The 24,471-nt window shown below is 47.6% G+C and overlaps 2 protein-coding genes and 1 long non-coding RNA gene across 8 annotated transcripts in view; 1 reads left to right on the forward strand and 2 right to left on the reverse strand.

Annotated features, from left to right (window-relative positions):
* The window catches only part of KCNA6 (potassium voltage-gated channel subfamily A member 6), a 54,170-nt gene extending 30,221 nt beyond the window's left edge, over positions 1–23,949 (reverse strand). Inside the window, exon 1 of the mRNA XM_077871365.1 lies at positions 21,177–23,949. Coding sequence (XP_077727491.1) covers positions 22,220–23,806 — 1,587 coding nt within the window. The 5' untranslated portion in view covers positions 23,807–23,949 and the 3' untranslated portion in view covers positions 21,177–22,219. The remainder of the gene's footprint in view (positions 1–21,176) is intronic.
* The window catches only part of GALNT8 (polypeptide N-acetylgalactosaminyltransferase 8), a 134,728-nt gene that overhangs the window by 18,533 nt on the left and 91,724 nt on the right, over positions 1–24,471 (reverse strand). For 4 of the 5 annotated variants that reach the window (XM_077871359.1, XM_077871358.1, XM_077871363.1 and 1 more), the window contains one exon: positions 850–1,016. The exons of the other annotated variant lie outside the window; for it this stretch is intronic. In XM_077871359.1, coding sequence (XP_077727485.1) covers positions 850–1,016 — 167 coding nt within the window. The remainder of the gene's footprint in view (positions 1–849; positions 1,017–24,471) is intronic. 5 annotated transcript variants of the gene reach the window in all.
* LOC144297378 (uncharacterized) lies at positions 3,865–15,240 on the forward strand. 2 transcript variants are annotated; one of them, XR_013364414.1, is made up of 4 exons: positions 3,865–4,287; positions 12,257–12,370; positions 12,760–12,831; positions 14,474–15,240. It is a non-coding gene; the product is annotated as an uncharacterized LOC144297378 (long non-coding RNA). The 2 variants fall into 2 exon arrangements; XR_013364415.1 differs by lacking the exon at positions 12,257–12,370 and having other exon boundaries at positions 14,474–15,238.

The following is a 24,471-nucleotide window of genomic DNA, read 5'->3' on the forward strand; positions in this document are numbered from 1 at the left end:
ACTCTTCTGATTCCTTGATCCTCATTTTATGGCTTCCACTTGGGACTGCATCTCAGTAATAGCATTTTTATTTCAGCCCAACTGGATTTTAGTTCTTTTATCTCTATAACAAGGGATTCTCTAGTGTCTTCTACGCTTTGTTTCAAGCCCAGCTACTATCTTCATAATCATTGTTTTATTTATTTTTTTGAAAGATTTTATTTACTTATTCATGAGAGACACACAGAGAGAGAGAGAGGCAGAAACACAGGCAGAGGGGAGAAGCAGGCTCCATGCAGGGAGCCCAATGTGGGACTAGATCTCGGGACTCCAGGATCATGCCCTGGGCAGAAGGCAGGCACTCAACCACTTAGCCACCCAGGTGCCCCTAATCATTGTTTTAAATTCTAGTTCAGACATCTTACTTATATACATGTTGATGAAATCCCTGGCAGTGAGTACTACCTCCTGTTCTTTGTTTCGGGGTGAGTTTCTCCATCTTATCATTTTTGCCCAGAAAAGAAAAGAAGAAAGAAAAAGGAAACAAAACAACAAGAAGCAAAACAAAATAAAACAAAGCAAAAACTAGGTGTGTTTTGGTCTGTATGTTAAAAGAAACTAAATCCCAAAATACGAAAGAAGAAAGAAAGAAAGAAAGAAAGAAAGAAAGAAAGAAAGAAAGACAGACGCATATGGCACAAGATACTCTGTAAGTTGCCTCCTCCACTCCCTGCTGATTCCTGGCCCAGCTGTCATCCCTCACCCCTGATTCTTTGCTCTCAGAACCCCAATTTTGTTCAGATTTCTAGAAGTCAAGCACTTCAAAGAAGTTGGGGCCCTCCCCAGCCCTATGTTGAACAATAATCTTACCCATTTTTAACAAAATTGATTAGGATGAGCATGTGTCCTAAGTGTGGCCTAAGAGAGGTTGGTGGGAGACAGCTGGAGGTTTCCTTATTCTTAGAAAGGTTTGTCCTTTCCTGCCTTTGGACTCTGTGGTATGAGGGCATGGTGCTTGGAAATGTTGCTTCAGCCATCTGTAAGAAAGAGAGGGGAGACAAGCAAGTCTCAGGGAATGGAATCCTCTGAGCCCTAACATGGCAATGGCAGTCTGATTGCCAAAATGGTTCAAATTCTCCATTCTGCCCTTTGCAATATGACTTTGAAGCTCCTTCCACCACCAAAAGGCAAAGTCTATTTCCCCATTACTTAGGTCTGGACTGGCCTAGTGAATTGTTTTAGCCAACAGTATGAGAGAGAGAGAATCTTAAGCAGGTCCCATGTCCAGCACAGAGCCCAATCTCACAACCCTGAGATCATGACCCGAGCCAAAATCATGGGTCAGATGCTTAAACAACTGAGCCACCCAGGCACCCCAAGACACATTTTTTAAAGATTTATTTATTTTAGAGAGAAAGATAAAGTGAGCAGGGGGAGGGACAGAGGGAGAGGGAGAGAAAAAAATCCTCAAGCAGTCTCCACTGAGCATGGAGCTCAATGTAGGGCTCAGTCCCAGGCCCCTGAGATCATAATCTGAGCCAAAATCAAAAGTTGGATGTTTAACTGACTGAGCCACCCCGGTACCCCCAAGTCATCTATTTTTTTAAGTAGGCTGCCAACCCTTTGAGGTAAAGAACTCGTACTATATGTATCTGTAGAGAGGACTAGAATCTGAAAATGTACATATCAATACAAGGTAACCTCCACTAAATGCAATATGAGCAGACCAGTCCATATGAAGACTTCATGAAGGAAGCTGGATATGAACTGGGTAGTCTTTGAAGGAGGTTTAGGATTGAGAGAGATGAGAATTCACGGGGAGGTGGAGAGAGGCTCTTCTCTGGCCCTGGTGAGTTGGACATTCCATGGGGATTTGTTCTGGGAAGAGGTGAATGACCAGGAGTCAAGCTCAGAAATGGTGATTTAAGGTATAAAGGACACAACAAGAAAAGAGCAGCTTTCTCTTGCAAGCCCAGCAAAAGTTCTTTCTGTGAGGTCACAAGGCATAGCTGCCAGGAGGTATAAGCCAGTGTTCTCCCTAGCCATTCTCAAAAGTGTTTCAAAAGGCACGTTGTCTCAGGGGTCAACAGGCCGATGCCCATGGTCTCAGAAATGACCAGGTCTGAGGAGTCTCTTTCTACGAGCTGTGCTCCTATACTCTTCACATGCTCTGACTCAGTGAGTCCCCTGCCAGCCTGAGAGGTGGGGTAGGGGGTCATAGAGCAGTCCTTTAATAAAGATTAGATCACAGCTGAACGGATTTCACAAGCCTCAAAAAGAGTAACAGTGAGGTACCTGTTTCTTTCAAATTGCCAGGTTTACCACCTCCCTCTCTACATCTGAGTTGCCCCAAGCCTGAGAGGAATGATAAGGGCCCCAGGCTCTGTCAGGGCCATCCCCCTTGGGGTCTGAAGAAAAGGCTAAAGAAAGCCCCCTGTTCTCCCAACTGCAAGCGTGAAGGTGCTAAATAATTCTGAAAACAAACCAGCTACAGAATTAGAGCACAGGGAAAGAGGAAACTATTATATATTTTGGCCAAGAAGCCTTCTTTCTTTTATCAAGCAATGATTATGTGCTAAGCAGATCTTATCTGCAATATTTCTCTGAAATAAGTATAATGATTCCCATTTTACAGTTAAGATATCAGCCTCAAGAGAGTGAGAAATGTGCCCACAGTCAAAGCCAAAGCTTTTGAGTGGGAAAGGCAGGATTCAGACCTAGGTCAGTACGATGCTGAAGTCTGTGGGTTCCCCACGAAGTCCCCATGCCAGGCCTGGCTACTAGGATTTTTTCAAAGTCTGAGTGGAACACAAGCTTTCACAGGGGATTAGTTGTAGAGGCATCACTTAGTCCAGAGAGTGAGTTAACACGTGGGACGTCAAACCAGTTCTGTAATAAAGTAGCCATAACAGCCATGTGGCCTTGGCCCAATCACGTGATTTCTCAGGGCCTCAATTTTTTTTCATTATACAGTGAAAAAGTGAATCTGGATAATAGATGAGACCCTCTAGCTCCTATGGCTAGGAGGTTTTCCATCTCTTCCATAGAGAGGCTAGCCCAGACTGATCGGACCCAACTGAGAGTTTCTAGGAAAGAGGTTCAGACTGGTTCAAAGTCAACCCTCCTCCAATCCACCAAAATCAGGACTTCAAAAGTATTGATTTAGCTGTTGGAGGCTCAGTCTTGTGGATGACAGGGCAGTTAAAGGGGCAACTGTAAACGACCCTTGGACGCGCTTAACAACCATCTATGCCACAACATCCAACCAGAACAGTGAAGATTCACCAAGCCAGTCTCTCTTGACCATGGGAAACTTCACCACTGCTTCCCTTGCTTTGAGAAAGGAGAGCTTGTCCATCTACCCCTTTCCCCTCCTTCCAGATCCTCTGATGGGGCAGAAAAGCCACATACGGTTGTTGTATGAGAAGGGGCCAGGGACACCTGGGTAGCTCAGCAGTTGAGCATCTGCTTTCAGTTCAGGTCGGGACCCTGGGGCCCTGGGGATTGAGTCCCCCATCCAGCTTCCTGCAGGGAGCCTGCTTCTCCCTCAGCCTGTGTCTCTGCCTCTCTTTCTGTGTCTCTCATGAATAAATAAATAAAAATCTTAAAAAAGAGAGAGAGAGAGAGAGAGAGAGAGAGAGGAAAGGAGAGGTGAGGAGAGGAGGAGAGGAGAGAGCCATCCCTGCTAGCTGAGAACGTGCCTTTCCTGAAAGTCAGTCCTGGGGGATCAAATGTCATTGAGGATGTTGACTGACCTTCCACACCAACCCCCCAAATCAGCTAACAACCGCAGTGGGCAGGCCCTAACAGAGGGAAAGACAAGACTGCTGCAGGAATCTGCGGGGTGGCAGCTGCCTCTCAGTCACAAGGCTGCTGAATAGGTAAGGGAAGGGAATCTGGCCCAGGGCAGATTTACACGCAGCTCTGCTGCCCGCACTGCTGCGAAGGCAAAGCCCCACCTCCTCCCCGCCCCCGCGCCCAGCAGCGCTCCCAGGAATTGAGGCTGCAGGAGCCTGACACCGAGAGCCTGCAGTCGCTGGGAACCGCTCCAGGACACAGCCTGTGCAAGGGAAAAGGTTTGAACAAGAAGAGTAAAGGGAAGCCAGAGTCCTTGGTTTGTGTCAGGAGAGTTTGAGCCATTAGTGGGTTGCTGGGTGGAGGACCGTGGAGGAGCGTGTGCGGTTACCTGGTTATGTTCCTCTCTCCCTGCTCCACCTTGCTGAGCTCCAATCAGCCAGATGTCCAGAGTGGGGACTCACCACTGCAAGGGCCGCCAGTCCTCAGAACAGCCTCACAGGAAGGACTCAGGTGGGCTTTAAGGGGGTGCAGGTGGGGGGGGCCAATGGAAGGGTGGGTAGGTGTAAAGGAGAGAAATCTGGGGGGGGGGTGAGTGTGAGAATTCAGGATGGGAGGTGACAGCTGGGGAGAAGGGAATGTATCCCCAGGCAGCTGCTGGTGGATGGGGCTTCCCTGCTCCTGCCATGCACTGTGCTTTTTGCAGAGGGCCAGCAGTGAAGGGCTAGAATGGAGGCTGAGGTCAGGGTGCTGTGGGTGACTGGCACCGTCCAGGTCCCCAGGCTTCTGTCTCTCAGAGCCATTATCTAACTGTTCAGCAGGGAGGGGAGGAAATCATAACTACACATTTCACAAGGAGACTCTCTAGGAAGGAAGAGCAGCTGCAAAGAAAGGATGTGGGTGAGAATGAACAGAAAGAGCCTCCCCAGCATCCATACTACAAGGCAGCTGATGGAAGCTAAGATGACTTGATCCTAGAAGATCTTAAGGGGAGGGGAGGCTGCCCCCTCCCAGAGGGCCTGGCAGGTCTGGCCTGGGCTGGGCAGAGAACAGGTGCTGCTGAATGAGGGAGAAGCTGTGCAACCTTGGGCAACTTAGTCAACGTCTCTGGACCAGGATCAATCATAAAAATGCCTGCTCTGCTGACCTTAGTGGATTGTTGTGATGTTCAATTGTGGAAAAGGTTTGTAAAATGTGAAGTGCACTTAAATGTAAAGGCATAAAATTATTCTTGCCAGAATTTCTTAGACTAGTGGTTCCCAACTCCAGCTGCACATGAAAGTCTCTTGAGAAGCTTTTTTTTAAATGCTGCACCAGGACTCTATCCCAGATAAATTATTCAAGTTGGAGATGGAGAGGGAACAAGACAGCAGAGGGAGAAGGAAGTGGTATTTTTTTAAAAAGTGTCTCTATGGTTCTGAAGCCCTATGAAGGCTGAGACCCACTGCCTAAGATTTCACAAACCTCAGGAAGGTAACTGCTTGGAGCACACATCGCAGCTTCTCCCAGATTTACTAAGTCAGAATCCCAAGGAGCCCCACAATCTCACTATTGAGCAAGCAGTAAAAGCAGCATGGACATGTTGTCGCAGTGATGAGTCTGTCAATGACCTCTTTCCCCACAGGATGGATGATCATACCCAGCAATGCTCTTGACAATGTGGGCGCAGTTGCTTGGGAAGGGGAGGTGCCCTTCAGATCATAAGTGCAGACACGTGCTTTTGGGATGGGGTTGTGCCAGACAGCCACATCCAATCCCAGCCCTGCTGCGCTGAGGTGACAGTCCAATTATCAAATGACAAATTCCCCAGCCAAGGAGCCTGAGAACCTTAAGATAAAAAGGAAACCATGATGTTATCTATAGCTATTAGCAGAGATGGCCCGTGTCTTATTGTTTTGCCAATAGATTGCTTGGGCTTTCTTGTTTCACATTCTCTCTGCGTGCTCCATTCCATTCCAAAGATTCTATAAGCACACACACATATGTGCCCATTCACACCCACTCACATGTGAGACCCCAACCTCATCAGGCACTCAAATGGGCAGATGAAGAGGATTCAAGGAGCCGGTGAACTCCTACCAGGCAGCCATGTTACCTGGGCACATGGCTAGTGTAGGATAGGATAATGCAGCTAACATTGGGAGGAAAGGTAGCCTATGGGTCACTGGGTTTAGTTCTTTCCTCAGGGGCCATATGATCACAGCAGTTCAGAGCAAGGACTGTGAGCCAGACCACCTGGGTCGAATCCTACCTCCACCCTGACAGACTGTGCCACTTTGGACAAGCTACTTCTATGACAGGGAGGTACCCACAGGGCCACTGGGGAGATTAAATGACTTGAGACATGTAAAACTCCTAGAAACAGGCCCAGCACAGGGTATGCTGGGGAAGTGTTTGCTGCCATTATTGTGGTTTCTGCTGTGCTTTATGATAGGTGAGGAAGTTGGGAGTCTAGAACATAAGTTGCTCCATTTGTTCATCTTTCTTGACTTTTGCAAGAATAAAGCCTAAGAAAATATCCTTAAATGTGGACAGATATCCATACTAAAAATAGTCACTGTAGCATCATTTAGAAGAACAGAAACCTGAATGTCAAAACTCAAAACAGTAGCAAATAATGATGTATCTAATAATGATTATGTAATAATTGCATGAGAATATTAAAGATATATGAAGTTTTTATAAATGAAATACAATATGATCTCTGTACAGATACAAATACAGATACAGATACAGAGACAGAGACATAGCTAGTCTAGAAGAAAAACCCAAAACAGGCTAACACTGAATGTCTCTGGCTATGGGATTATGGGGTCTTTTATTTTCTTCCTTGCATTTTTCTGAGTTGTACAATTTTCCATAGTGAGCAGAAAAGTCAGATAATAAAGTGTTTCAAGCAATTTGTTCAAGGTCAAATAGTGCATTAGGAGCCCACATAAGCTTTCCTTCCCTGTCCAGGGTTCTGCTGCTTCATCAGGCACACTAGCAATAGGGAGGGAAGCCAAATGGAATAAGGCTGATGATCAGACACCAAAAAGCACCAAGACCAGTGGAGCCATGCAGGACTAGGATCCAGCACAACCATGTAGGACTGGGATCCAGCACAGGGGGATCCCTGGTCTGGACTTGTAGCTGTACCTCTCAAGGCTGAGCTTGAAGGGCAGAGCTGGATACTTTCTATCCAACCAAGACCTTTCTAACCAGAGTCATTGCATAGCACACTGGGGCTGGCATACAATCCAACATCTGCCCTTGAGGTCCCTATCACCTCCCCAGAAGTGGAAAAAATCAGCTTCTACTTGATCTGAGGATACCAATGAATTGTACCACCTTTTCTTTCCTCTGTCTACATGCTCCCTCTGCAAATGGGGAGCCAGAGACTCAGAGAATACTAGTTAGCACCCTTGCTGGTCTGCATTCCCCTGCTCCTCCTTAATATAGAAGTGCCTTTCCATGCCCAACATTTTTCCAATCATAATGCCAAGGTACTTGACACAGCCAAAACTGAGAAATGTTTATTTTGCAACTGTGAAATAAAGAAGATCTGGAAGCACTTAATAACTAAGACCTCATCTAAGAAAAATAGGAAGGCAGGAAGAAAGGAAGGAGGGAAGGAGGAAAAGCAAGAGAAAAGCTGAGGGAAGAGATTTATCCCCCTTGGTTTTACATAAAAATGATTATATCCCTTTCAAAATTTTGCTATAACCTGCTCAATATATTTGTAAGTGGTAAGCTCTGATCTTTGTCTATAAAATAAAGAAACTGGAGTGGGTAAGCTCTGAAATTCAATGATTCTATATAAAGTTGAAATTTAGTAACTCTGGCTCTCTTTACAAAAGATCATTTGGGTGGCAAAAGCCAAGCAATAATGTTTGCCAAGTTATCGAGGGAACCAGCTGTACATTCAATGAATAAGCTAAGCATCCACAGAATTTTCAAGCAAAAACCCAAAAATCACCTAATCCAACCATCTCATGTTACAGATGGAGACCCTGGGCCAAAGAATAATATCAATAGCTACCATCTGCTGAGTGCCAGTTGGGCGACTTGCTCAGGGTCACACAGCAGGTCAGTGACAGACCCAGAATTAGGTATGATGCCCACCTTTTCCACAGTTCACTTGTCCAAACTTTTAGTTGATTTGAAGATAAAAGAAAGGACTGGCTATCAGGAACTCCTCACAGACCAAGATGTCCAGAAAAGGAACAACAGGTACAAAGGCAATAAGAGGTAAAGAGCAACTACATCCTCTCTCTTTTTACCTGTAAACACAGAAAGTAAATGATGCAAGAAGGGGTGGAGGGGGTGGAGGAGTAGACAATGAGCATCAGGCCTTTCCTGGGTGAGCAGAGTAGAAGGTAAGAGCGTAAAGAACACCTGGCAGAAAGAGCTGCCCAGAGAACTTAAGTCCCAGCATGGGAGGAACCAGATCCAACTGGGAGGTACCATCATCTGAAGCACCATGGGAGGATATCTTGAAAACAATATTTAGGAGCATGGAAAATAAGACTAACGAGCCTGGTTACTTATAGCTCACAGCTAGTTTTCTTTAAGTCTTGTTCAGATTGTGAATAAGATTTTAAAATATGATATTTAGTAAAGGCACTTGAATATTCTCATTAAAAGGTCTAGTTGAGTTAGGCATCTGACTCTAGATCTCGACTCAGGTCTTGATCTCAGGGTCATGAGTTCAAGCCCCATGTTGGGCTCCATGCTGGGTATGGAGCCTACTTTAAAAAAAAAAAAAGATCTAGTTTAGTTAGAAAACTAAATAGAGACACATATGATTGTCTTTGACTTTGTTAATGAGACGTGTAGAACTCGGGCTGTTACGCCACAAGGCAATGCCATCAAGAGGCTATCAGTCTGGAGAAGTGCATCTCAAGTATGGACATTTGCAGCAAAAGGAATAGATACTCTAGTTTGAACCAATAAGACCCAGTTTTACAGTTATTTTTCTCAAAGACTTCTATTTCAGAAGGGCTGGAATGTCAGGGAGGCAGAGACTATCATATTTCACATTATTCAGAGCCCTATCAAAACAGTGATTCTGAATGGCTCTGCACAACTCAACAGAAGTTTGGAGAACTCTCAGAAGGTTGATAAGAGGCCGCAAAATGGTCTATTGGAGAAAACCTTTAAGGGCTAAGATTCCGTGGACTCAAATTCACCATAAGAAGTTTCAGATGACTTTGAGTTTCTCAAAATTTATTCCTTGGGTTATAGTTTTTGTGGGATGTGACTAGACGTGCCCCCCAAATAATTTGGACCACACAGGTTTAAGAAGTGTAATACATTATTTGCTGCAGGACTTCTCTAGACCTTTAATCTTATGTTCCCATGCATTGTATATATCTCAGAAGCAGAAACGTAGTGGCTGGGAACATCTCCATGGAAATGTTGTGTTGGACTAGGACCCGGCAGATCACATTTGAGGAACTCTGGCATAAGGAGTTATTCTAGGTAATATGGTCAGATGAATATCCATCTCAGTTGGTACAAAATAGGAGGAAATGTATAACTGAGGTAGGAGAAAAACATCCCTACAACAAGAGTTATGAAGCTCCAACACGAATAGCGTGGAGTCTGAGTTTTGGAATTTCTCTCCCTCCCATCCCCTGGTTATGAGGATATTTCAGAACAGGCCTGGGATAATGAGGGACTTTTCCCGATGCAGGGCAGAGTAATGGATTCTTTGTCTTTTGGAGGCCAGTGGCCTGCTCAATTTTTGTATGTCATTTTGTCTTATTCTCTCCTTACTTGCCCATCATTGAGTTCGGCCGACTCCCTTGCAAATTAAATACATTTCTGAAATGTATATAAAGAAATACACTCATGTAAATTGAGTCCTATTTTCCACTGGCTTGTGTTATAATTCGACACTGAAAAATGTTGACCCCAAATGCATTGCGAAGGCATGTTTCTGAGTCTGTTCGGCACTCAAGGAGACTTACTGTGTGGGTCCTCATGCAGTGCCCTCATAGCTCCTTCTCTCACTCAGTACAAGCCCAGGAGTCAGGCAAGTAAACGGCTGGCTGTGCACACTCAGTCGTTTGATGTCCCAGGTAATTCCTAAGTGTGTTGGAAATTCTCACTGATTCCCAGGATTTGTGTGTGTGTGTGTGCTTATGTTCTTTCTAAATGGATTATGGAAACTGCTGGATATTCCCTTCTGTTGCCTTGTTTTAGCAGGGAGGCATTTTTTCATCTAAGAGGGTATTAAGCCCCTTTCTATGAGTCACCTATGTTACAACAAAGTATCAGATAATTACATAACTGAACCAAGACCAGTGTTAGGTCAGGAATCCAGATCTACAAAGGGAGAGAAACTATTGCACATATATTTCCTAAAGGCCTTGATTTACATGAGCTTTGAATGGTTCTAATTGTTTCTAGAGGCTGGGCACTTTTGAGAGGCCCTGCCTATGCCTTAGTGTCCTTCTAGAGTGGGCCGAAAAGAAAGAGACCATGGAAAAAACAACTCTTTTTTTTTTTTTTTAAATTGAATGCTTACTCTGTGCTGGGATCTGCGTTGCTACCTATTTAGCATTATCTCCTTTAACCCCACTGGCCACCATGAGGGTGTTCTATCGATGGCCTGATTTTACAGAGGAGAGAGCCATGGCTCAGAGGCGTTCCCCGTGTTCAAGGCCACACAGTTACACAGACAGGCTAGCAGCATTGGGCGCTGACTCCGAGGTTGGCTGACATCACCCCTTCCCATACAGTTAACAGAGAGACAGGAGGGCCTTAAGACCGCGACCTCATTTCTCACATCCTGCCTCACCTGACTCGGCTATAAGTGTGGAAGATACCATGCTGCACACTTGGAAATTCATCATCTAGACAGTCAGAATGCAGCAAGAAAAAGAGGAAATTGCAATCGAGTTTGTTAGAGTTCCCACTTCTGAACATACATTTTGAAAAATACCCCCTAATTCCTCCAGTGAATAAAAAGCCTCTTTCTCAAATCTGACCCATAATCCCGCAACCCTGTCCATAGTTCCTTTCCCTTCCACTGGACAAAGGAATTATGCTGTATGAAGTATGCCATAAACTAATTTAAGTTCATATTTTTATAGACCATATATTTTCCTTTAAGCTTAGTTATTATATTCTGTGATTTCATTTAAACGAGAAAGGGCCCCTACCTATTAAAATCACCTCTGATAGGAAAGTGATTATATTACTTTTATACACACACACACACACACACACACACACACCAAAAACAACTTTTCAGAACTACATTTATGGGAAAAAGTGAGGCAGACAGGCATTAAAATGGAAGACCCATGACGGATTCCCTTTAACTCCACCTGATTTGCTCCTAGAAAGGTCAAGTATGAGGGTCAGGGGTGATGGGCAGGGGAAGAATCATAGACTCCTTCTAAATTTGGGTTTTTAGAAGTGAAATCTGTCCTCAGTAAGGAATGACCAATATGAAATCTGCTCCTCTCTTAGGACCCTAAGGATTTAGAGCTGCCTCTAGCCCAAATTCTGGCCCCAAAATATTTTGAGGAGATAACAGGTAAAGCAAGGAAAAGAGGAGAACCCTTCTTATCTCTCTCCCAACTCAATTATATTTGACACAGTTCCAACTCTACAGCCAATAATTCCATAAACAGGAGAGCCTACAAAGAAGAATCTAGGAAGGGAGGGAAGAAAGCACGTGGGGATGACCACGGGCTTCACAGTGTTGCAAGGATGCAGAGCCCATGGCTGATGGCCAACCATTACCCGGGAAAGCCATAAAATCCCACTGAGGAGCCCCAACTCAAAACCCTCAGTCCCAGCCAGCACGAACAGAGTGATGTCTCATCATCTGACATCATAGAAGTAGGCGGCTGGCCTCAAATCAGAAATACCCAAACACTGAGGTTTGCCTTTTTTTGCATTTTAATAATTTTTAGATGGAAACCCTCAATTGCATCACACATTTCCTTGCCTACTTAATTGGACAGAGAATATAACTTAGCATGTTCTTGATTCCTACAAGGTCCCTTCTCTCCAAGCAGCCACCCAATTCTGTCTCTCGCCTGGAGTTGTGACTGCCTCCTGCACAGGCTGCCAGCCTTGCTTCTGCTTTCACCCTCTTCCTAACAACCACACCTACCCCCATCTCATCTAACCATCCACTGCAACTCAGTTCAATGAGATCATACAAGGAAGGCTTTGAGAGGGGCCACATGCAATGTGTCCATGGGGTCACCAGATGAAGTGGGCTGGGCTTAGTGCCTTTGGCAGAAATGCACACATTGGAAATGTTTCCCACCTAGAAGGAAAACAGTGCTGTGATGGCTCCAGTCTCAGTGGAAAGTTGAAATGCAGGATCAAGACCAGATCTCTCATTTTTCAAAAGCAAAAAAGTCAAGGTCTATATGGGAAATCTCCCAATATTTCTTGTATCTTTTACCGGTTTTATTGAAATGAAATATTCATATCCAGTATTTCTTAACACTGCATCCTATTTGACCCACAGGTACCTGATTCAGGACCTACTATCAGGAAAGCCTGCAAAGTCTTGGCTTAGGCACTCTGAGATTGCTATTTGGAATTCTGCAGGGATATTAAACCATCTGCCAGAGGATTGCAGGTACAGAAAAAAAAAATAAGCAAATAAAACAAGAACCAAACACACCTCCAGGGGAACAGAGGATAATGACCAGGCATGGAGTGTGGCTGGGCGAGGGTAAGTGAGAACCTGGGCTCCCCACGGACACACATGTGTGCTGCTCCTGGCTAAATGTGACCCCTCCCCTGAAGCACAGAGAGCAGTCCTACGGGAGACACAAACTCTTTTCCCCATCATGCCAGCTTTCTCTCTCTTTTCAGCAACGCCAAATTGCCTTAAAGCAGCTGGAGAGTGCCTGTCTGATTTATGGCTCAGCCACCATGGCTTCTGGAAACTTTGTTCTTCTGACATGAGTCCTGTGATTTATAAAAGGAATCTGTAACCAACAGTGACTTCTCTTTCTCTCCCAGGACAACAGAGTACAGAGAAGAATCTAGAAGCTGATTTCTGCTTCCCAGGGCGTCAGAAATTGGCACTTCTGGGTAAGATGCATCCCTTCTTTCTTTCTGCATCCCTTCTTTCCTTTTTAAAATATAGAAGTCTCAAATAACCTCCTGCTTTTCAGACTTCCAATTCGTGACAGTTTCCTGCAGCCCAGTCACTAAATTTAACAGAAAAAGTATAGCCCTAGAAGGTTATAGAACCTCTTACTTGGTAAAATGAAAAGCTCAGGGCTTGCTTGGCTGCCCAGGCCAAAGCCTGTACATGAGCCTATCTTTGCCCAGTGTGAAAATACCTTCGGTACTCACTAGAGTCACAAGTTTTAGTCATTCCTTGCCAATCCAGCGGCTGGTTATCTGATGAAGAATTTCTCTAGTGATGCCTGCTACCCTCTGTACCTTGGAAAGTCAGGGAAGAGGGACACGGAATTACAAAGTACTTGATTCCACTTCCTATGGACAGCTGTGCTAATGAGTTTGGCTGGATAGGAAATGAATAAAATTAGTTAAGTTTAATCCTTGGGTTTCTGTTTTCCATTAAAATATATATATATATATATATATATATATATATATATATATATATATAATCAGTGGTGGAGTTAGAATTCGCTCTGAATTACCTGTGACCATGGGCTGAGCTTTCCACTTGTCTGCATCAGTGTTCTCCTTCATAAAGAAGAACATTCAGGGCCCCTCCCAGCCCCTGTGACCCTCAGTAATGTCCTTCCCAATGATCTGCTGCTCCTGGGAAGGATTTTCTACCTTGGTTGAAAAAAAATATTACCAGTATATCCATTCTATTCTTACAAGATGCATTCAGATTACATTTCTATATGTTAAATCACATCTTAAGTGGCACTATTTAAACGGATTCTGCTGTGAATCCTTCAGGCAAAGAGCATTCTGGATAAAATAGCTAGCTACCATGAGTCTATTTTTTATATCATATTTCATTTAAATGTTTGTTTCAGAGAACAGAACTGAAGTCAGCAGGGATCCTGCCTTTCTTTGAGAGTACAGGTGGTTCCAGCCCCACTCCACAGTGGTTGTTCAATATCACTGAGGCTCCCTCAGCCCTGCTCTGCTGGGAGTTTATTTCCTGCTACCCTCTTTAACGTGCCCCTCATTTGAGCCTCCCAACAACTGTGTGAGGCAAGTGGAATTAGCGCCCTTATTTTACAGATGACAAAACTGGAGAGGCTAAATGAGGTGCAGCTAATAATGGTAATTCAGATGCAAGTTCTCTACCTCCAAAGGCAAGCAAGCCAAGAAATCAGAATGGGGAGGCAGTCCCGTTGGCCTGCCCTGGGCCAGGTCCTCTGGGCAAGCTGGAGTGGCTATGGGAATGAGTGTAGGGTGACTAGAACATTCCTGCCTGATTTGGGACCTTCAGGAGAGCTGCAGTGGAAGCAAATGGGAAACCACAAGAGTAGGAGGGGCTAGCTTCTTCCACCTCCAGGGACTCCTATCTCCTCCCCTTGAAAGGAGGAAAGGAAAGCTGAACACACCCTAGGAATGTTACAGGGTGTCACCACCTGCAAAGTGGGGAGAGTGGGTCATGAAGATGGCTGGGGATCAGTGGGGGATGCTGAGGACAAGGACCAGGGGAGGTGGGATTTTGAAGGACTGGAACAGTATAAGAAAACTGTGCTGGGGTCTGACTTATGTGTTCTATCCTTAGGGCTAACTGTGGGACCCTGCATCTGTCCTAAGGAGGAAGATTGGAGGAAGTATGTGAGGAAGGCCCTAGTGGAGGGCCATCCCTGAGAATGTTAAAATGTGGAGGGAAGATAACAGTGATGGTAGTAAAGACCGGTGTACAGAAAGGTGTACAGGTTTCCCTTGCTATCTGAAAGTTCACTGAGGGCGTGGCCCCACAAGGGGCTTGATTCCACAATTCCAAGATCATGACCTGAGCTGATATCAAGAGTTGGGTGCTCCACAGACTGAGCCATCCAAGTGCCCCCCTCCACTGTTTTTTAAATACCACTTTGCTTTTACTGAAGACCTGTGTTAGTACCTGATCTCACTAACTCAAAGAAATCCGAAGAGGATTTTCGCCTTTATGAAATGGTAATTTCTTTCTTGCTCTACTTCATTTGGCTTATGAAAGGTTTCACAGGAATGTCCTACTTTTTATAACTGGGGAAACCTGCATATATATGTGTATATACAGTATATATTTATATATATAAATCTGTGTGTATATTCTGTATATATACATAGCTATGTGAGATTATGGCTATGTGACATACATAACTGAACGAGATATATATATATATATATAGGGGCTGGGGACACCTGCTGGTTTTCCTTCAAAGAGACAAACTGGCATGTAAATAAAAGCCTGTATACACATTTAGGAGACACAAATTCATTCTCTCTTCTTGTGTAGTATTAATCAGACGCTCACTGAGTTCTGTGAATATGTCTTCCCTGAGAATGATGGATCACACATTAGTTGTGTGCCCTTGAACATGCCCTCTGAGCCTCAACCATCTTATCTGCCAAAGGAAAACAATGCCTAGCCCGCCTACTTCATTTGGTTTTTGTAAAACAATAGTAATAACAGCCAATCTTTGTGTTTTTTTAACAGCCAATCTTTGTATAGTGCTTATATATTGTTACATATTATACCACCTACATATTATTACATATTACATAACCACTGTACATATATTAGCTCATGTAGTCCTCAAAACAGCTCCACGAGATTGGCGTTATTATCATCCTCCCTTTACAGAAAGGGAAACTGAGGCACAGAGCAGTTTCAGAACTTGCTCCAGGTCATCTAGCAGGCAAGGGGCAGAGGTAGGATTTGAACCCAGAAAAGTTAACTCCATAGTCCATTCTCCTAACCTTTTTTTGTTATATGACATGATGTTTGAAACCATTGGAGGCATTTATAATGGTTTTGAAATGAATGGTGCCATCCTCATTCTTGTCAGGACCACTCCCATTGGGGAGGACCAAAACAGAGGAAGGATTCACCAGGCAAAGATGATGCCCCAGCCTTAGAGCTGTGGACCCCGCCCGCCAGGTGCTGAGCCTCTTGGAAGAGAGGGAAAGAATGGCTTCTTCTCTTCCTGGCCCCTCCCAGGCTCAGGCCTATCTTCCTATGTTCTTTTTTCAAAGCAAAGTGTCTTTGCTGCCAAGAGCTGGTTTGTCTGTCTCCTGGAGACAGAGGTTGTCAAGCCCTGAGAGAACAGCAAGCATGTCAAAAATAGCAGCGCCAGCAGACTGCGTGGCTGCGATTTCCTTTTGAAATGTTGGTTTTTCTGCTCACCAAAGAGCGGAGGTCTGTCTGTGCTCCCTGCAGTCTGCAGCGGAGACTGCTTACGGATCCAGGATGTTTTCCAGGGGCAGGCAAAGAGTGTCTGCTGAGGCCCATGGCAGACTAAGGGAAAAGCCTCTTCATAGTAACGACAATGAGGTCAGAGATGTTTTTTATTTTATTTATTTTTTTTAATTGTTGTAAACCCCACCCAGGCTAGGCCTTAAGTAGGTTAAGTGATAGCCAAGATGAGACCAGTATTAATGATACTTGCAGCCCATTTTGCTCTGTTGTTCTGGGAATGAGGGAGTCAGCGCCCTGTGTGTCTTTTAGTAGTGGTTGCTAATAGATTTTCATCCTCTCTTTAGGGTATCAACAGGATGAGAATGAAGAAGGGACAGAGAGGCAGGCTGAACTCCTTCCCTAAGGAGTCAGAGCAAAGGGACATGACATGACAATCTCCGATCTCACAGGGACTTCAGACCCAGAACAGGAAGGTGTTTCACTGGGAGACACAGTAACATGAGAACTAAGGGCCCATCTGTCTTTTACTCCCAGTAGCCTGTGTCTGGCAAGTTCTCTCTCCCACTAAAGCCCCAAGCTCTAGGCCTTGTTCTGCTTGAAGCTACTCTGTACAACCTGAGGCAGCCCCAGTATAAAGCAGAATGGAGACAGGAAATCCTACAGTTTAGAGAATGAAAGGATTTCTTTTCCTTCCCTAAATGACCTTGACAAGCTAGAATCAGACCACACTTTGTTTCCCAGGGCAATAACACCCAGTCAAAACCTATCAGAGTTGGCAGGGCAGTTCCAGCCAGATTGTCCCGGGAGGACAATATTCTCTGGGAATCTATCCTGGCATTTGTGTGGAGATGCCAGGTGACAGAAATACTGCCAAAAGCCAGGGCTCGGCCAGTGGAGAAAAGGAATGATAAGCAGCAGGACTGGAAAGTGTCATGTGAGGAGAAATCTGAAGGGGAGGGAAGGATGGGACCCAGTGAGCAAAAGGCAAGTGAAAGCGGTAGAAGTGTAATGTCTGCTGGACAAACATGGAGAAGGGTGCCCAAAGCACCAAGACTTCAGGACCCCAGGGAAGCTATAAAGACTTAATGGTTACTACAGGAAGAAGGGGTGGAAAGAGGCCAGCAGAAGAAAACCTTGACATCTGTACAATTTCTAAAGGCATTCTGAGTTTACAGGTGCAGAGAGGCTAGAAGAAGATTCTTGGTTTGTTTGGGGGTATCTTCGAAGTTTTGAGGCTTGCTTTTGTTTTGCCAGCAAAGTATGAACGCCTCGGGCCAGTTCTTTGACTTAGTCCTACCTAATGAATAATGCCCAACATATTTACCCCAGTCTAATACGTGCTAATTATGCTCTGCACTTACCAAAAATGGCTTTGACCTTTCTTCTGCTTGAGCAAAAAGAAAAATCCCACAATGATTTGATTGTCAAAATTTTAAAAAGTGGGGGGGGGGGGGCGGTTCTTGGCACTGTACATGAATAGCAAGGAGCAATGCATAAAAGCTCTCAAGTGTCCCCAAGTGGCAGAAGGAAAAAACTGTCATTCCGTCCTGGATACTTAGATTGGTCCATCTTTAGAGACGCTAACCTTCTAAAACCAAACCATGTATAAAACCAAACCATTCTCCCAGCCAAGATATGAAACTCCCAGGTTATCAGTCCCATGCCACTTCTCCCCAACCCCCACAATCCAATGACTTTTTGGGGGTTATTTTATACAGTTATACAGCTATCACCAAAATCTTGTTTTAAAAAATGTCCATTACCTTGGAAACCCCCCACCTCACCCCCCGCCCATGTCCTGATGCAGATGGGACTATCTACAGCCTACCACCTCCAGCAAGGAAAGTGCTCAGCTCCCCTTACAAATTGGGTAGAGAATTTCAATCTATCTTGTCAAGGAGCATTTCCCGCACCTCACGCCCCTGGGATATATGCCCTTCCTCCGTCCTGCCTTCAGTGAGCAAGAGAGATAGCGAGGTGCTAGGAGGGCCTTCAAGTGAACTAAGGATAGTTTGAGGGCCACTCCTGAGCTAAGGCTTTTTCCAGGCTAATTCCACACTTAATTCCACTTCCTCCTAAGTCCTTGCTTTTGTGTTTGGCTTACTGTTTCTACGTTCTTTTGTTTTGTTTTGAACCATTCTGTAAGCTTCTTAAGGTTGGGAGACTTGGAGGTTCTCTCCTCCTCTCTCTTCCTTTCTCTCTGTCTCTCTCTTCTCTTTCTTTCTCTCTTTTATTTTTGAAGATTCAAGAAATTTCTGCAGAGACGTTTTTCTAAACCCAGCCCAATCTCATCTTGCTCTGTAAGTTCAGAACTTGTGCCCACAGGGGCAAGCTTGGCAAGAAAGGACAGGACGCTGAACTGGCAGAGAAGGGAGGTCAGTCCCCCAGCTGGAGAACAGCCTTCTCAGCAAACACTTGAGATCACCACTATCCTAGAGTTCAAGGTGTGATCTCAACAAAAATGCTACAGCTGCTCCCCGCCACTAAAAAGGTGGAGAGAGGAAGAAAGATAGAAAGACACATAGAGAAGGAGGAAGAGATGGAAACAACAGAAGGGCAAAAGCCAGAAATGCAAGGGAGAAAAAATGTGGTGAAAATGAGAATACCTAGGAGAAGGGGAGGGGGGGGAGTGCAGAGAAAAGGAGGTGACTAGAAAGGGTGGAGGAGGCAGCGATGAGAGAGCAGAAACCAAGGAAGGAGTCTCCCTCTCTCTCTCTCTCTCTCTCTCTCTCTCACACACACACACACACACACACACACACACACACACATATACACACACACCAAACAAAAGGATAGGGAGGTGGCTGCTGAGACCAGGACATCAAAACCCCATGTCTCTGGGATGTATGGGCTCCCCTCCCGGAGTTCAAATCTGGCCCAGAGCGCTGAGCCAGGAGCAAAGTTCCCCCCAAAAGCAGAACCTACCTCCAATGCAAAGGTGGCCAGCTGTCCCCCTCTCTCCTTGGGGATGATTAGGCAGGAGGACTACCCCACGTCTCAGCCGAGTCTGACAGATCCAGGGAGGCATTTGGGAGTTCATGCCGGAGAATCAGGTGTAACAGAGGCCTGACCCCTGCCTTTGCTGGCAGCTGCAAAATCGTCACCCCGGCTATCTCGGCAGCACAGGGTGCATCTTCTTTCGATGCTCGGGGCACAAAATCCACACAAAGAAGCTCAAAGTCAGAGAGGGATGGCTTGGCAAAATCCTTCACAGAAACCAGGTCAGGTCACAGCCTCTCTGTGTTTCTTCGATGTCTTGAGAAGAGCCACCTATAAGATTGCTAGGAACAGAGCTAGATAACTCCCCAGGAGGAGGAAGTGTCATTTCTCTCAGTCTCCCTGAGAGCAGGGAGGAGCCTCTCTCTCTGAAGAGATGACAGCTCCATAGTATCACAGACTATCACTGTCAGGACTCTTGGCGAGGCCCAGCCTGGCTGCCTCTTGAGGAGCGTGTCCCCTCCGAGTCTTCCCTTGCCATTTTGAAAAAAAGATAATATTGACATTGGTTTAACTGGCAGTTGCTTAGCATTCAAATTTCTGAAGAATCGGGAGTGAGATGAGGCAGCTTCAATGATTAGGTGGGGAAACCAGGAAGAAAGGTCCAGGGAGAAAGTTTGGGGGAGCTGCTTCCCCCCTCATTTTCCAAAGGTCACACATCTCGCCGGTCATTAACAGCCCCTAAACCACTATGTAGGAGGTGGTCCCATTTCAGAAGCTGGGAGTATGTAGTCTCCTGTTCTCCCTTGCTGCCCAAATCAGAAGATAGAGAGAACAGTCTGGAAGGTTGCTATGGCAACCAGAGTCCCTGGAGAGCCCAGCTCTCCACAAACCCTTTACTTTTGGGCATGCTCTGACTTGAAAAGGAAATGTTTTATTAGGGATGGTGATGACGATGATCACATACACACATATAGAGATACATGCATACATGTTCCAACATTTACCCTCACTGGAAGCATCCCCATTGCCTCTGTAGTGGGCCCTTCTCCCTTCTCCGAAATAGCCAGAAGTAACTAAAGGAATTTTGGAAAACCAGAACTTTATGGCCTCGGAGCAGATTTCCAAATCATGAACTCCTCTTATCTGTATTTCAGGTTTGGAGAAGCCAAGCTCCCAATCACGGCAGCCTCTGGCCCTGAGAGGATCCCACTGAACCTGTCTAAAGAGCATCCTCCTTGTTGAAGGGTAAGAAGAGAGACTGAGGCCCGGCTCAAGAGGCTAAGCAGGGATGTAAGGAGCTAATAACCCAGTATAGTCTACTCTTGGGCTTTGGATTCAAAGCAGGAACTCTGTGAGGAAGGAGGTTTTGCCTCTGGGAGATAGGAAAATAGGCTAATGAACTAAAAATTCAAGTCCCTTACACATTTGCATAGCATCATCACCAGCTTCCCAGATGAGTTCATTGACATTCCCCATGAGGTTGGGAGGGGAGGACGTTAATGTTCCCATCGAATGGCTGGAGAAACTGAGGCATAGAGAGGAACTGTGGCACCCAGGTTACCCTGTCAGGCTGTGGCAAAAATCCAGATTTACATCTGGCACCCACAGGAGCCACAGTGTCTCTCAAGAAAACCCTCAAAAGGCCATCCCTCATAAGTTGCTCTTTGAGAAAAAATTTTTTTAAAAATTCTCATCGAAGAGTCTTAAAGCATAGATATAAAATTAAGAACATGTTAACAGTCCTTTCGGTTTCTGAACTGCACCCAGCAGAGCTCAGAACAGTACATCACAGTTTTTTCAAGGCAACAAACAAATGACAGTGTTACCAGGAGAGAAATGAGGGGGAATGGGCAGGTGGGATGAAGGCAACAGTTTCACGCCAGAAGAAGATGATCTATCCTGTGGTGATACCGCCACATTACCTTACCAGTGAGAGTAGGTCGGCTGCAGCTCCCAGGGGCAGAGCAGGTGAAGGTTTGCTTGACTCAGCAAAAAAAAAAAAAAAAAAAAAAACAAAAACAAAAAAACAAACCCTACCAGTGAGGCTGTCAACAAAGGAATGATGTTTCTTCCTCACTCTAAACCTATTTCATTGCTCCTAAAATGGGAAGAACCCACGCTAGCATCCAATGTATGCTTTTACCTGTCTGCTGGCTTCAGCTGGAATTTGCTTTGGAAAACCTTCAACTGCCATCCTAAGTCAAATTCCCAGGGAGAAGGGTGGAGGGGGCTCGAGAGGGCTGGGGCAAAGTATAGGAGAGAGATTCCCCGTCTGCAACAAGGTTCCTCTTTGCACACGTCCCAGGTGACAATGTGTGCTTACGTGATACCTCTCCTTAGATATGCAGTCAAGCCAGTTGCTTGGCTCTATCCAGCCACTGCTCCTGGCTCTGTGGTTCCCTCTTTCCAGCTGCTCCACACAGGAAGGCACTTGCACAAAAAGAGTATTTGGCTCGGAGGAGGAACCTTCCTGGAAGCTAGACAGTCGGGAGGGAATGACTGAATGTAGACCGAAGGCTGATGTCCACTGTGCCAGGACACATCTGGAGAAATCCATTGGCCCCTTTGGTGAGGGACTGACTCTAAATATTCTCCAAATGGCCAAGTTTCGTTGTAGTCTCTCTAATGCCTTCCACGATTCGAGATGAGTAACTTATCTGAAGGCTGTGCAGCTAAAGGCTTTACCAGGGGTCCTCTACAGGACGACCAGCAGGTGTTACAAGCCAGGGGAAGAAAACAGAAAGGTGAATACTGTTTCTGTCCTCCAGCTTCTGCTAGTTACCACGTAGCCCGAAGCGGCCAGGTGCATGCCCCAAAGCAAAGGACAAAGGAGAGAAATAGGACTCAGGTATGCCTGGTTTCCATCCTGTTGATCTCTCTGGCCCTAGACATGAAAACTTCAGAGTCAAGAGGGAAGGTCTGACAAAAATCTCATCCACGTGATGGAAGATGGGCATGAATGGGTGGCACCGTTAAAATCTCAAAAATGTCATTTAGATGGATAAACCTTGAATGCTGCTGCACAGATCAAGCAACAAGGTTGACAGTCCAGGTATCTGGACCAGGTGCAGGGGAGGGGGTCACGAAGTTGGCTGGAGCTCAGATGAGGGGAGTGGAGAATGAGAAGGAAGCCTGAGACTGTTTGCTCAATGTCACCCTTCTCATTCAACCCCCTGCCTGCATCGGTCAAACCTCAGTGAGCATCCTTTTCTCTGCATATGCCCGATGTGGAGGGGGAAGGTAGCTGGGTCTCCGTTCCCGAGTGGTCTCGGAGAATTCAGGCTTGCCAAGTCCACTGTCAGCTGCCTTCAGGTCTGGCGCAGGCTGCCCACAAGTGACATGGGTATACTGGCCTTGCTCCTCCTGCTCTGTCTCCCGGTGGTAGAAGTAGTTGAAGTTGGAGACAATGACGGGCACAGGCAGGGCGATGGTGAGGACCCCGGCGATGGCACACAGCGAGCCCACGATCTTGCCCCCCACTGTCATGGGGTACATGTCTCCATAACCTACCGTGGTCATTGTAACTACTGCCCACCAGAAGGCGTCCGGGATGCTGGGAAAGAGTGAATCGTCATCATCAGCCTCTGCGAAGTAGACGGCACTGGAGAAGAGGATGACTCCGATGAAGAGGAAGAAGATGAGCAGGCCCAGCTCCCTCATGGAGGCCTGCAAGGTCTTGCCCAGGATCTGCAGCCCCTTGGAGTGGCGGGAGAGCTTGAAGATGCGGAACACCCGGACCAGGCGGATCACTCTGAGGATGGCCAGGGACATGGCCTGCTGCCCATTCTGGCCACCCCCTCCACTGGCTGACTGCTGCTCCTGCTGCTGCACCAGCTCGGTGCCCAGGGTGATGAAGTAGGGGAAGATGGCCACCAAGTCAATGATGTTCATGATGTTGCGGAAGAAGGCTGGCTTGCTGGGGCAGGCAGAGAAGCGAACCAGGAGCTCGAAGGTGAACCAAACTATGCACAGGGTCTCCACCAGAAAGAAGGGGTCGGTAAAGAAAGAGCCCCCAAGAGTACTTAGTGAGGATGAGCTCCCTGCCACCATGCCCCCCGGGGGGATGCCAGGATGAAAGGTATAGGAATCATCTTCATCCTCGTCTTCCTCCTGACTACCCCTAGAAATTGGGGAGTCCCTGCTCACACCATTGCTCCCACCTCGACCATCTGCGCGGAACTGGGGCAAGGTCTCCAGGCAAAAGATGACGATGGAGATGAGAATGACCAACACGGAGACGATGGCGATGCCCCTGGCGGGGCCTGAGCTCTCGGGGTACTCGAAGAGCAGCCACACCTGGCGCTGGAAGGGCTGGGAGGGCAGCGGCTTCTCGTCCTCGCCGCCTTCAGGCAGGCAGCCCTCGTCCTCCCGGAAGGCCGCCAGGGCCTCGTCCCCGAGCTGGTAGAAGCGGATCTCCTCCAGGAAGATGTCCAGGGGCACGTTGACCGGCCTCCGCAGGCGGCCCCCGGACTGGTAGTAGTAGAGGATGGCGTCGAAGCTGGGCCGGTTGCGGTCGAAGAAGTACTCGTTCCGCAGGGGGTCGAAGAAGCGGACCCTGCGGCCCGGGTCCCCCAGCAGCGTGTCGGGGAACAGCGACAGGGTGCGCAGCTGGGTCTCGAAGCGCAGCCCCGAGATGTTGATCACCAGCCGCTCGCTACTGCAGCAGCCCCCGCCCGCCGCCGCCTCCGGGAAGTCCCCCGCGTCCTGCTGCTCGCCCTCGGGCCCCCGGACCTCCGCCGGCGCCGCCAGCGCCAGGGACCTCTCCGACCTCATGTCCCCGCCGCCGGGACGCGCCCACGCCGCAGCCTCGGGAGCTCGGGAGCGCGGCCGCGGTCCCCGGCTCTCCGCCGCGCCGTCCGAGCAGGGCGGGGCCCGCGCTCCCCCGAGCGGCGGTCCCGGAGCCGCGGAGCGAGGCGGCCCCCCCGAGCCCGTGCCCGGGCGCCGCCGCTTCCCGGGGCAGCTGGCTCGGCGCCCCGGCGCGTGAGAACCGGGCTGCCCGGGGAGGCGCGTGGCCTCGCCCCCCGCGGCGCCTGAGCCGGGCTCGGGGACCGGGCGGCGCTTCTCCAGCCGCTCGGGCCCCGCCGCGCCCCCCCGCGCCCCCCCGAGCGCCCCCGGCCGCAGGCGCGAGCCGCGCGCCAGACGCGCCTCCCTCCGGCGCCGCAGACCCTGCTGGCGGGGCTGGGGCTCGGCCTCCGCCCTCCGCGCCCCGCGGGCTCCGTCCGGCCGAGGTCGCCCTTCCCGCCGCCGCCGCCCTGCGAGCCGCGCCGCAGGCCTCGGAGAGGGCCCGGCGGCCGCCCCGGCCCGGGGCGCGGGCACCCGCCTCCCCGCGGCTCAAGCCCCCGCTGCAGCCGCCGCAGCTGCAGCGGCCCGGCTCTCCGCTCTGCCCTTCCTTCCCAACACTCACTCTCCAAGTGACGTGGCAGGCCCCGCCCGCTGCC

Source organism: Canis aureus, chromosome 25, assembly GCF_053574225.1.
Source record: "Canis aureus isolate CA01 chromosome 25, VMU_Caureus_v.1.0, whole genome shotgun sequence".
In the NCBI taxonomy this organism is placed as follows: domain Eukaryota; kingdom Metazoa; phylum Chordata; class Mammalia; order Carnivora; family Canidae; genus Canis; species Canis aureus.